Here is a 14,129-nt window from a genome sequence, read left to right on the forward strand (position 1 = left end):
ACGGAAGAATTAACAGTATAATGAAAGAATTTTTGTTTATATTTTTTTCAGATTGTCCAGTTTATTGTTACATTGGTTCAGAATAACCAACTTGTGAGTTTAAAACGTAAAAGGTAAGTTTTTATGATATAGCATTATGGCCTGTATATAGACAGTCAGACTTGTTAGCGTTTAACTATGAGTAGCCTACGTTAGCTGAGTATATGCTTGTTGTCCCAAAAGAACAATTCTCCTTAGTTAAATTATACTCTTAAAATCTCTAGAGTGATATTAGTTTTTAGTTTTATCATTCTACTGATGTTTTTGAGAGATAAGGATAGCCTAAATGGTCACTTTATAGACATACGTACAGTTAATAAAGAATATTCACTTTTCATTCACATTATTAAAGTAGCATTAGAAGGCCTGAGTGAGGGAAATTTAAAAAGAGGCCATATGTTCAAAAGAAAACATCAACCTTTGTTTTACTTGACCTCTCTTAGTTTAATCCGCTCATAGTCTTTTTAAATCTGTATTTCAGCCATGGGTTGTGATACCTGTGTCAGTAGCTACTATTGTCACAGCTAAAACATTAGAAGAATAATGGACAAAAGGAATAGTTGAAAGGAAAAAATGATCTGTAACACTAAGATTTGGGGAAAACTTGATTATGATCAGAGCTTTATGACCTTAACTACTTCCACTAATTAGTTCTTAATGATATTATCTGTTTTTTTTCTATATAAATACAGTTCATAGAGTTGTGTAGTTCAGTAAGCAATGAAGTATAACTGGAGAGAATAGTTTATTATAACAAAAAGAGTGTAGAAAAATGGAGAATTGAAAGTCGTAGATATTCTCATCCAGCAGTTTCTGTTCCTAAGATGTAATCATTTTTAAGTTTATTTATTGTTACTGAACCTTTTTATGCATTATTAAAGTGAGTGTGCATGTGTGTGTGTTTGGGTAAGTTAATAGAGGGAGTTTAAATTCCTTGTATGTTTGTCACTGAACTGCATATTCTTCTGGTTTTCAGGCCTCTACTTCTAAACACTAATGGAGCCCAAAAGAAGAACCTGTTTCAGCACATAGTCAAAGAACCAACTGATAATCACCATCATAAAGTAATTTTTTAGTTAGAGTCTATTTTATATTTATTGTGTCAGACTAAATTTTATTATGGCAGTGTTTCATGCGTTCAAATAAGTGTGGTGAATAACAATTCAAGTGTTCATCCCACAGCTTTGTTAAACTGTGACATTTTTTATTATTTACTTTAGATTATTGTAAGAAATAAATCATCACAAATCTAGTTGTTCCAGTTGCCTGTTTCCAAGTTTTTCTCTCTCCCCCTCTCTTGTCTCACCTCTTTACTGTCCCTGCTTACCTTAGAGGTAGTCACTATCTTGAATTAGTATCTGTCATTCTCATGGCCATTTTGTATGTGTGAATCCAGGAGCAGTACTTGGTATTATTTTGCATATATCTAAACTTCATATAAATAATATAATTTTGTGCATATCATTTTACAGTGTGGCTTTTTTTTAACTTGGTGTTGCTTTTGAGATTTATTAAACATAGAGATTTAGTTTATTCATTTCTTTTTTTTTTTGTCTTTTTTTTTGTTTGTTTTGTTTTATTTTTTTGAAACAGGGTTTCACTCTGTCACCCAGCCTGGAGTGTAGTGGTACGATCTTGACTCACTGCAACCTCCACCTCCTGGGCCCAAGCAATTTTCTTGCTTCAGTCTCCTGAGTAGCTGGGACTACAGGTGTGTGCCACCACACCTGGCTAATTTTTGTATTTTTTGTAGAGATGGATTTTCATCATGTCACTTAGACTGGTCTCGAACTCCCAGACTCAAGCCATCTGCCTGCCTCAGCCTCCCAAAGTTTTGGGATTGCAGGCATGAGCCACTGCACCTGGCTTATTCATTTTAATATAATAATTGAATATTTTGAAAATATAATAATTTAATGTGATTATATATTCTTACATTGGTTATTTTATTTTCAACTTTTTTTTAAATTAATGTGCACCAACTAGACTGCTTTTTACTCCAGCAATTTAAATTTTTACCTTCATTTTGTCACAGGCTTTCCGGATAATTTGTCAGATTTCTATCCAGTGGCAAATTAGTCCAGTCCAAAGTCCAGATCGTTTTTATTATCTTTTTGTTACTACTTTCAAACTTCAGAATTCAAAATAGTTCTTCAGATTTATTATTAAAGTAACAAGATTTTTGTTCTTGGACAATCAAACTTAACCTCACGTCTGATTTCTTTTCCCACTACTGTTAGAAAATAATCAAGCATACTTATTTTGTTTTTAGAATTGAAGGCTCATGTAAGTGGATGAAGAGTTTTACATTTTTGACTGGGTTTATATATTTTAAAGTACTTCACATCCTTTGCCTCTTCATTATCTAGTATTGGAATTTATAGATTTTTGCATTTTAATAATGACTTTAGTTTGCTTTACAGGATTGAACTTACTTTGCTTATACAGCTATAGCCTGAATATATCTGTAGATTAAGTTTAAAAAAATCATTGCTAAAAAGCCAAGCTAACCTGTAACTGAGATAGGTGAAGTGTATTTTTTTTCTCTTAGTGAAGCTATTTAATGAATAAGAATAAAACATATTTCAAAACAGAGCAGCTTGAGCTGAAACAATATCCCTGTCAGCACGGTGGCTGTCTGGTTGTGCTTGAAATTTCTGGTGAAGTGAAGTCCTAAGACTTTTTTACTCTTTAGGCATAAAAAATACTGTAAAATTTGAAGATCTTTCCATAGAAACATTTTTAGGGATGTCATCTTCAGGGTCCCTTACAGTAAAAAAAGTAGTTAAGTGTAGAATGCAGTTAATATACCTCATACCTCTGTGAATTGGTGCTACTAGTACCAATTAGTATGTAAATTCCATAAGAGCAGAGAACATACTTGTTTTGCATACCCCGAGATTCAGTAAGTAGTAGTTGCCCAGTTATTTTGTAAATGATATCTTGTTTGGTAGTCAATGATTTTGATTTTTAGATATATTTTTCTCTCTGAATTTTTAGGTTCCACACAGTAGGACTGAAGGTTTAAAGCCAAGGGAGAGGATTTCAGATGACATCATTATTTATGATGTTACTGATGATAATGCAGATGAAGAAAATATCCCAGTTATTCCAGAAACTAATGAGGATGTTATATCTGATCCCTCCAAGTAAGGAGTTTGTGAGATAAAATGTATGAAAATATTGATTACTTTTCTTATTACAGAGCAAAATTCAAAACTACTTTGTTCTTTGAAAGACTAACAATCTTTCTCACATTTGGATTATTAAACTGAATAATTAAGCTAAATTATTCAACCAGATAAAGCCTCACCTCCTCTTCCTCTCAAAGGAGGTAATACTGAAAATTAATTGATTTTTAATTTTTATTTTGTAGTTAAACACTTCTCATTGAATCGTTGTGGTCTTCTATACTATGAAGTACCAATATTGTGATTAAGCTGCTCGCATAAGAAATTTAAGCCTTTCAGTATGTGGTATGGGAGAGAGTTTCCATTTAGAATGAATGGATAGTATGAACTTATTAAATTTGAAAGTGTAATAGGTTCTTTCTTTTATTGCTGATCTAGCTGTAGCCAGTACCCTGATATTGTCATCGTTGAAGATGACAATGAAGATGAGTATGCACCTGTCATTCAGAGTGGAGAGCAGAGTGAACCAGCCAGAGAATCCCTAAGTTCAGGCAGTGATGGCAGCAGCCCTCTCATGTCTAGTGCTGTCCAGCTAAATGGCTCATCCAGTCTGACCTCAGAAGATCCAGTGACCATGATGGATTCCATTTTGAATGATAACATCAATCTTTTGGGAAAGTGAGTACTTATCTAGATGTTGTCTAAAATTATTTGCTTTCTTTGTTCACTTCACATATTCTATTTCTCTTTTGAGTGATCTTCCTTTCAGATGATGAACCCACATAATCCACCTTTCTGTTTTGGTTAGTGTTGAGTTCTGTAATGAATGGGATTTAATCATCCCAAGAGTAGTCTTGGTATTTTCCTGCTAGTTTCTCAGATTCCTTTGATGATACACTTACTTTGAGTGTACATACAGTGTTTGTGATTATATATATTTGTGTATCCGAACTGCAGAATAATGTAATTTCTAGTAAGGGACTTACAACAAAAAAAACTTAATAATTAGTAATAATCAGTAATGAGATTAAACATTTTATAATATATAGAGGAAAAAGGTAAATCAGACTGTTCTGCAGGGTGTTTTTTTCTGTAAATACTAAAGTTTTCTGTAAAGGCTGTGAATTTTCAGTTAACCAAATTTGCAGGGATTCCTATTCTTGAATATTATCTCTTAAGATTAAGAACCAGTAAAGATGCAGCAGCTGCTAGAAATATCTTGCCTAGCCAAGTTGTAATGGTGATTTTTAAACATAAAAACAAGGATATCTAATATTTGATTTAAAATTTTTTTTCCCCTTAGGGTTGAGCTGTTGGATTATCTTGACAGTATTGATTGCAGTTTAGAGGACTTCCAGGCCATGCTATCAGGAAGACAATTTAGCATAGACCCAGATCTCCTGGTTGATGTAGGTACTTTGGGTAATCTTTGCTTTACTGGTAGTTTGTGTATTTATGTATATTATTTAAAAATCAGTACGCCATTTTGTTTTGTATTCTACAGGTTGTTTTTGCATTTTCTTTTTTTAAATTAATTATTTTGTTTATCAGAAAGATAGGTTTGGGACATTGAAGGAGAGTGATTACCACCTGCCTTGGAGTAGCAGTTGAGCTAATCTCCCTGTGGGAACATATCATATCTTTTCAGCAGTACTGTTAAGTTCAGGTCTTGTCTGGACTTGTTGCTGTTTTATGTTTTGCTCTAGAATGATTGTCAGTAAATAGGAATTTGTGGAAATTAGTAATAGAGGTACATAGCCGGGAAATAGCATGGAGACACCTTTTAATACTTTGGGGATTAACGTTTTTTACTCAAATATATTTTAATATATTTGCCTTATTTTTTACATTTTTATATTTTGAGTCACAAGATTCCCCTGCTCCAATCCACCATCCCTATGAAGTTGACCTCAATATTGACTGGACTGAGAATTCTTTTATCTACGGTTTCTGCCACTAACCACCTCTCTTACTCTGTTCTCTCTTGTCCCTGCTATTCCTTCTTTATCTAAAGCTTCCTACATGGCCTGGTCCCACTCAGATGAATCTTGTTCTGTCTCCTATTTCCATTTTCTGATGTGAACAGTTTTCTCTCTTTATCCTGGAAAATTATGTTGTCTTTTTTCTGTGTTTCTTGCCTTACATTGCAGCTTCTCTTACCCTTTTAGAAGCCTCTCAGGCTAAACAAGAATTAGTTCTTTCTGCTGTTCATTCTTATTTCAAGTTCATTAGTTTACTGCATTACTCCTCTGCTTCTCACCAGTCCTTGTCAATGTCCCAAGGACTTATTCTTACTAAATCGTTAGCACCTCGCAGAGTGAATTTTACTTTCTTTGAAGATTTCTTTTCCATTTTGACCTGTGTTTCTATCTTATGAATATGTGTTAATTTGAATTTTACATCCATGTTGATGACCTACTTCAGCTTAGCAGTAACACGACAGTGTTTGTTGATCCTATCAGCCCTTCCCTCTTTAGATCCAGAGATCTTTCGAAATAGTTTTCCTTTAGATCACCAAGAACGAAATAAAATTCCATAATCCTGGCCATGTTCAAACCCTTATAGTCTTCAGCTAGGTCATTTTAATTCAACTTTAAAACATTTACCACATTTATTTGCCGTAAAGACCTTATCCAGTCAACAATCCCTTATTCACAGATGATAGTTAACTATACTCTCGTTCTTTCATAAGTAATGACTGTTTCCAATCTTGTATCCTTTCTTAGAAGTAATTCCTTAAACCAATTTGTACCCCTGTCCTTTGCCTCTGTATTTGTCTCCTCTATCCTTCATCTTTCCCATCTGCCTTCAGTAGTTAGAGATCTGCCCCATCTTAAAAAACAACCATTTTGACATCTGGCTTTGTTCATTTACCATTCTGCTTCTCTAACTCCTTTACTACAAAACTTTAGAAATGAGCAGCTATATTTACCTCTTTTTTACTCTATTTTGTCTGAAGCTTGGTATTGTGTTGCTTATTAACTCTAACTCTGCACTGCCTGTGTTGTTTTGTTTTTTTCCCTTGTAAGTACGCTGTGTGTGATTTTTCTTTTCTTTTTGCTGTATTAGTCCATTGGGCTAGTGGAAAGTTTGTTTTGAATCAGACAAGTTTGGGTTCTGTTATTGGCTCATGTTACTTACTAGCTATGTTACTAATCTTGGAAAAGTTACTCTCTCTTGCCTAGTTTCTCCATCTGTTAAATGTTGTTAATGTCTAACATGAAGGGCTGTTGGCAAGAATTAGAAATAATTAACACTGTTATTAACATTATTGGGCATTCTGTACAATAGATCTTTTATTGTTGATTTTGGAGGTGCTGTACTTTTTTGTTCTCTCCCTGTCTCCCTAATCTTCTGTGTTTTATCTAAGAGCTTTTCTTTTTTCTACTGTCTTCTACTTAAGGGCATCCCCTAATGCACCCAATCTTTCAGTCTCTTTTATTTTGTCTATCTCTCTTCTTTTTCCATTCTTCCTCTGTGAAGAGATTTTGGCTTGTAAGATTGCTTTTAAATGTGTATATCCAGCTCTTAACATTTTTCTAAAGTAAACTTGACTTGAATTCTAATTCCATGACTTTGTGATCATCAGTTAGCTCTTACCTCAGATTATTTGATTTAACAACAAACTTCTTTATTCTCTGCGTTAGCTACATTTTACAACTTTCTCATTTTCTGTAATGGTATTAGACTTCTATTTACTTACGAGGATAGTTATTCACAGAATCCCCTTGAATTCTCTTTCTCTCATCATTCACTAAGTCCTGTTTTCTAAAATAGCATTCACAAGCCATCCCTATATTCTGTTTTCACTGTTGCTTTTCTCATCCAAGACCCTCATTATTTTATCCTTGAATTATGCTGTATTGTTATAAATAAAAAGTTCACCTATGCTGCTTTGTTCTCTGAGACGACAAAGATGGTAAGAATGTGAATAAGTATGCTGAAAAGTTTACAGCTTCTCTCTGAGGAGTTCAGTACTGGTAACCCAGAGTGGGGTCACAGCAGGAGAGGCCAGACCTTAGAATTCAACCAGCTGTGTCAGCTTATATATGATCTACCTTTCCTACCATTCGTCTCCTGGGAATACATGTAGGATATCCTTGAGTTAGTGGGTAGGGGTTGTTGGGCAAAGAGGAGAATAGAGGAGCTTACAGTGCTGGTCCTCCTCAGATGCCACTCTCTGTAGGGACAAAATGTGAGTTAGGCTTCTTAGGCAGTGATAAGCTAAACTGGTAGAGATTGATTATCATGAGTAACTACTCTCAAGGATCTGAGCTTTCTTCCTTTTCTGAGGTTAGTAGTTGGTAAGAAAGGAGAAGGAAATGAAAAGGCAAAGCCAGGGATTTTTGTAGGACTACCGTGAGTGTGGAACTTTAAAGAGAGGAATCAGTGTCTAGAGAGAATGGGGGAAGGATCTGCCTGTGGCTTTTTTTGCGTCTCATTCTATCCTGTGAACCATTTGGTGTGTTCATTCTCATAAAAGGCCAACTTAGTGACTGCATTTCATCATTCAGGCCATTCCCAAGGCTCTTATTGCTGACAGGATATGGCCTCTACTTTTCGAACCTGTATATATAACTTATTCAACTTAGAACTTCTGTGTTATTACTATTTCTGGAATATATCCTACCTTCTTTTTTGATGCCACTAGTGTTATACACATGCGTTCTTCCCCCCATCTTCTCCTTTCCAAGTTCTAACCTAATATTCTCTAGGTACTGACCTATATCACATAGTTTTATCAGCCCATTTTGTTTCATTATATATGTTTCTGTGTGCGCTTTCCTCCCTTCCCATTCTCTTAACTCCTTAGTGCTTTTGAGCACCACCATCTTCTGTTAAAATATTGTATTGTATCTGAACATGTGTTGCTATTTGATGTTGGTCTTACCTTGTCCTTTTAGATTGTAAGCTCCTAGAGAGCAGGAATGATGTCTTTATGATGTCATTTATTTCTTAAAGATACTCAGTAAATTTCTATGGAATGAATGACTTTAAAGCTTATGACTTACAGTTACATCTATAAACTGGCTAGACTGAGGAGTACAGTAAGCAGTGATCTTAGCACTTACAATTTTCCTTGTGAGATGTGGTGAAAAGAACCAACAAGTAGATATGCCATTTGTCAGAGGGCTTCAATTGAGGCATAGTTTAGGAGCCACTGTCATAGAGCATATTCTGTAAATTTTTTACCTAACCAGGTATTCAGTGAAGGCTCAGTGTCAGGGCAGAGGTCTCACAACCCTGCGCATCACTTAAGGCCAAAGACATTTAGAGAGAAAAAATAAAGGAAATGAAATTGAATGATAAATAATGAAGAAGGGAGGAGGTGAAAACCACTATTTGTCTCAAGTGATTTACTCCAGTGTTTTTTAGAGAAATTCTTACAACATGAAATTTCATCTAATGCATGGGCTAGCTTGTTCTGCTTTTGTTTGTTTTTCTTTCTGCTTTTCTCTTTCAAACTTGTTTAACTGTATAGAAGCTTCCTAGTGTAGGGGCTACATCTCTTCACCCAACATGGCTGTGTAACAATTTTGAACACACAATTATTTTAAATTATTTTTTAAACTTATCATCTTTCTTGTTTGGTCTTTCAGCTTTTCACTAGTTCTGTGCAGATGAATCCCACAGATTACATCAATAATACAAAAGTAAGTTTTAATTCATGTTGCTCAGGACCCATAGCTATAAAAATCTACAAAAAACGTCCTAATAAGGAGATAGCAGTATCACTCCCAGCTACAAAAAACATTTTATATTCTTACTCAGTATGTGTGATCAGGATAATAAAATTCTAGTTGAAAAATTAACTTTTGGTTATGTGGTGAACCATTACCCACTTTTGGCACTTGTGGGATTAACTACCAGTATGAAATGAGCTTCTTTTGGTGCTGGGAGATCACCTGACTAAACTTGGTATATTGAAATAAGTAACTAAAATATAATTTCTTCATGTTTTGTGGGCAGCATTTTACATTCTTATTTTTTCTATTCTCAACTTTTTTATTAAAAATTTATGGTACCCATATTTTTTATGAGTTCTATCATTAGCATATAGTAAAAACTCAGGAATTCTTATTTATTGCAGAAAAGGGAAGTTGAAACGTGTATGGATTTTCGACTTTTTTTAAAGTAATAAGGATTTTTTTTTTTTTTTTTTTTTTTTGGTAACATATGGGAACTGCACTTGGGCTTAGCAAGTGTTGAAAAGAGATTCTGTGGAACTGGTTTTTAATGAGTGGTAAGGACAGTTTGAAGTTATTAGAGCAGATGTTTATATATCATTGTATTTTGTATAACTTATGAATGGGTATTCACTCCCTTTATATTTTATTTGTACCAAATTGTTTAGTAAGCCTGGTTAAAGGTAAATCAAGTCCAAATTCCAGATTAGTGAAGCCAGAATTTTGATTCTTTTGAGTCCAAAAATGAGCACATCTCAAATAAATATGAGTGATTAGGGTGAGGAGTGGAATTTATATGATAATTGTCATATGTAAGCCTGACCAGACTTTCTATATTTTCAGAGTTACATTGTGGATAACTTAGAGCTTAAAAAATTTATGAATTTGTGAACTAGGAAGTTGATTATACATTCAGTATTCAGATAATTTATATTGGAGGTTGGGATACTTTCTCCATAAAGGGGCAGCTAGTAAATACTTTATCTTTCAGGCCATGTGTTCTCTGTCATAACTGTGCAGTTCTGCAATTGTAGTGCAAAAGCAGATACAGACAATATGTAAAAGAATGTGTGGCTGTGTTGCAAGAAAACTTCATTTAGACAGGCAGCATGCTAAATTTGGCATGTGGACTATAGTTTACCTGGATTTATATTATAAGATTTTGTGTAACATGTCTGTGTTTCAGTAAATATATTACTGAATGTTATTCTCATGGACCGTTTAAGTTGAATGGACCCATATCATTTGTTCATTTAGTGAATGTGCTTTATTGTTTATTTGTGACTAGACATTGAGTCATTTTTTATTTGTGGACCATCTTCTTATTCCAGAAACCAAGAACTTGATTATAGTTTTCAAAAACTGTAAGCAGTTAAGCAACAAATTGCATTTTGCTCTACAATGCTGTAGAAAAATTACATTTGAGAATGACTTTTCATTATAGTTCTGAATCTAGATTTTAATGTTTTCAAATAATTGCCACATCAGCTGTCCTTCCCTTGCTCATGACAGGTGTTACATAACATGGATTACAACACTTTCCTAATAAATCAGATGCCTTATACTCCTCAGTACAGCAATCTTAATTGGCCACTATGAATGAATAAGAATTTGCATGGGAAATGAAATCTCATTCAGTATGATATTGGCTGTGGGTTTGTCATAAATAGCTCTTACAATTTTGAGATATGTTCCATCAATACTTAGTTTATTGGGTGTTTTTAGCATGAAGGGGTGTTGAATTTTATTAAAGGCCTTTTCTGCATCTGTTGAGATAATCATGTGGTTTTTGTCATTTGTTCTGTTTATGTGATGGATTACATTTATTGATACGTGTATGTTGAACTAGCCTTGCATCTCAGGGATGAAGCCAACTTAATCGTGATGGATAAGCTTTATGATGTGCTGCTGGATTCAGTTTGCCGGTATTTTATTGAGGATTTTCGCATTGATGTTTATCAGGGATATTGGCCTGAAATTTTCTTTTTTTGTTGTGTCTCTGCCAGGTTTTGGTATCAGGATGACGCTGGCCTCATAAAATGAGTTAGGGAGGAATCCCTCTTTTTCTATTGTTTGGAATAGTTTCAGAAGGAATGGTACCGCTCCTCTTTGTACCTCTGGTAGAATTCGGCTGTGAATCCGTCTGGTCCTGGCTTTTTTTGGTTGGTAGGCTATTAATTACTGCCTCAATTTCAGAACTTGTTATTGGTCTATTCAGAGATTCAACTTCTTCCTGGTTTAGTCTTGGGAGGGTGTGTGTGTCTAGGAATTTATCCAATTCTTCTAGATTTTCTAGTTTATTTGTGTAGAGGTGTTCATAGTATTCTCTGATGGTAGTTTATATTTCTGTGGGATCAGTGGTGATATCCCCTTTATCATTTTTTATTGTGTCTATTTGAAATCCATTTGTCATCGGGTTCTCATGTTTTAGAATAACAGTGATATCTTTGGAAAATACCTATTTTAGGAAGCCTAAAAATGAAGTTGGTATTATTTCATTAATGTTTATATATTTATTGTGAATGCTAAGTGATGAAATATTTTTATGTACACTTTTGGAAAGGTTTCGTAGTTTTTATTATATCTTGGAGCCCTTATCTTCTCTAAATCCTAAAACTTATACAGCTTCATTTTATGTTAAATATCAGGGGAATTACTGTAATTAGTTTACAGTTGGTTACACCATATATATTTAGCCAGCATGTAGATATCTGGGACTTGCAGATGTCTGGGACTTACAGGAAAAATTAAGAACCTCTGCACCTCAGAGTGTGAACATCATTGAAAAGAGCACTGAAGAAATTAACAAGGTAAAGATATAATTTCCCTACCACAATCAGATGTGAGGAGAGAAGAAAGTGGTTCAAAGAAGCAATTTAAATGACAGAAAAGAACTGACAGAGCTACAAAAAGGACAAGAAGAAACACCACCTCAACTTTGAGGCTTCTAAATAGTGATAAATAGTTTTAAGGATGTCATTATGTCATCCTGAGCTACTCTGTGTTCACTTATGCTAAATATTCTGTTTATGAGTGAAATGTATAATACATTTTTTAAATCAAAACTACTTAAAATGAATTTAATTGCATAATTATCTCTCAGTTAACATTTTGAAACCAGTCATCTTTGATTCGTTCTGATCTTTTACTCTTGACAAATTCTATCTGTTCTGCTGTTGAAATCCCCCTTCATTTCATCCTTAATATAGAATATCCTAATTCAGGTTCTTTGTTTTATCCCCTCAGTGACAGCAATAGTTCCTTAACCAGTCTTGTTATCTCTACTGAAATCTCTCTCTGTAGCCCATTTTTCCTGATGTTTCCCCATCTCATATATTTCAGATAATATACCAGTATTTACATATTGTATCAATTTTTCATTTTTTTCAGAAACTAAAATATGAAACAAGTACTTATATATATATTTTTTTTCTTTTAGTCTGAGAATAAAGGATTAGAAACTACTAAGAACAATGTAGTTCAGCCAGTTTCAGAAGAGGGAAGAAAATCTAAATCCAAACCAGGTAGGTATAAATATAGTATTCAGTCTATGTAGGTTTTTTTAATCCTATGTAGAAACAAGTGCAAGCCAAGGGTAGTCTTAACAATTGAATATGCTGGCTTTAGTTCTGTGAATAGTGTGTCAAGGTATAGAGCAAGTTGAATTGGTGAGGTAACAATTCTTAAAGTTTTTTTTTTTTCTTTCTTTCCCATTTAACTTTAGGAAACTCATTTCTTAATTGTTGAATGAGAACTACTGACTTGCACATTTTAAAATTTATTGGCATAGTGCATCATGTCATTTCTTGTTTGGCTATCTGAGAGTAGTAATTGCCTATGTGTACATTTGTTTTCATTTTTTCCCCTCAGCTTGAACTCAATATAAGCTGGTGATTAGAGTGTTTTTCTGATCTTTATAGATAAGCAGCTTATCCAGTATACTGCCTTTCCACTTCTTGCATTCCTCGATGGGAACCCTGCTTCTTCTGTTGAACAGGCGAGTACAACAGCATCATCAGAAGTTTTGTCCTCTGTAGATAAACCCATAGAAGTTGATGAGCTTCTGGATAGCAGCCTAGACCCAGAACCAACCCAAAGTAAGCTTGTTCGCCTGGAGCCATTGACTGAAGCTGAAGCTAGTGAAGCTACCCTGTTTTATTTATGTGAACTTGCTCCTGCACCTCTGGATAGTGATATGCCACTTTTAGATAGCTAAATCCCCAAGAAGAGGACTTTACATGTATATATTCATCAAAATGATGAACTATTTATTTTGAAGTATCATTTGGTACTTTTTTTGTAAATTGCTTTGTTTTGTTTAATCAGATACTGTGGAATAAAAGCACCTTTTGCTTTTCTCACTAACCACACACTCTTGCAAAGCTTTCAGATGTTACTCAGCTGCATAGTTACACAGATTTAATGTACATTATTGGCATATCTTTAAGTTGGATTCAAATGGCCATTTTTTTCCAATTTTGTTAAATTGGATTTCTTTTTATTACAAATATGACCATTAACCTCAGTTAAATTTTTGTTTGTTTTCCTGTTTGATGCTGTCTATTTGCATTGAGTGTAAGTCATTTGAACTAATGGTATAACTCTTAAAGCTTTCTCTGCTCCAGTTATTTTTATTAAATATTTTTCACTTGGCTTATTTTTAAAACTGGGAACATAAAGTGCCTGTATCTTGTAAAACTTCATTTGTTTCTTTTGGTTCAGAGAAGTTCATTTATGTTCGAAGAAGTTTATTCATGTTCAACAGGAAAGACAAAGTATATATGAATGTTCACGGTCTGATAGGGTTCCAGCTCCATATATATAGAAAGATCGGGGGTGGGATGGGATGGAGTCAGCCCCATCCACTTAGTTGGACTAGTTTTAAATAAAGGTTTTCCGGTTTGTGTTTTTTTGAACCATACTGTTTAGTAAAATAAACACAATGAATGTTGAGTACTAGTGTCTGTTATGTGTCTTCTTTAGAGGTGACACTCACATGAAACAATTTTTTCTTCTCATAGGAAGCAGTGGCTTTAAACTGTCTATGGTTCATTACTCTCAATGTGAGTCACACCAAGATCTTTGTACCACATCTCGAAAATATATTGTATATTGCAACGAGGGAGATATATCTCTAAATTTTAAGTATTTTGAAGTTCTTTGTTTAAAAATTATACTGGGTTGCTTTCTATGTTTCTAATAAAAAAGTGGGAGAAGTATGCCCCTCATTGTCCCAAATAGGGTAAGAGTATTATCACTGGATGTCTGGAGA

The 14,129-nt window shown here is 34.1% G+C and overlaps 1 protein-coding gene across 2 annotated transcripts in view; it reads left to right on the plus strand.

Moving 5' to 3' along the window:
* The window catches only part of HSF2 (heat shock transcription factor 2), a 37,935-nt gene extending 24,122 nt beyond the window's left edge, over window positions 1-13,813 (plus strand). Inside the window, exons 6-13 of one of the 2 annotated variants that reach the window (XM_025383825.1) lie at window positions 52-113; window positions 1,016-1,103; window positions 3,040-3,188; window positions 3,609-3,848; window positions 4,474-4,579; window positions 8,771-8,824; window positions 12,297-12,381; window positions 12,778-13,813. In XM_025383825.1, the coding sequence (XP_025239610.1) occupies window positions 52-113; window positions 1,016-1,103; window positions 3,040-3,188; window positions 3,609-3,848; window positions 4,474-4,579; window positions 8,771-8,824; window positions 12,297-12,381; window positions 12,778-13,073 (1,080 nt within the window). In that variant the 3' untranslated portion in view covers window positions 13,074-13,813. The remainder of the gene's footprint in view (window positions 1-51; window positions 114-1,015; window positions 1,104-3,039; window positions 3,189-3,608; window positions 3,849-4,473; window positions 4,580-8,770; window positions 8,825-12,296; window positions 12,382-12,777) is intronic. The other variant, XM_025383826.1, reaches the window with a different exon arrangement.
* Window positions 13,814-14,129: the final 316 nt, after the last annotated feature.

Source organism: Theropithecus gelada, chromosome 4 (assembly GCF_003255815.1).
Source record: "Theropithecus gelada isolate Dixy chromosome 4, Tgel_1.0, whole genome shotgun sequence".
Lineage (NCBI taxonomy): Eukaryota > Metazoa > Chordata > Mammalia > Primates > Cercopithecidae > Theropithecus > Theropithecus gelada.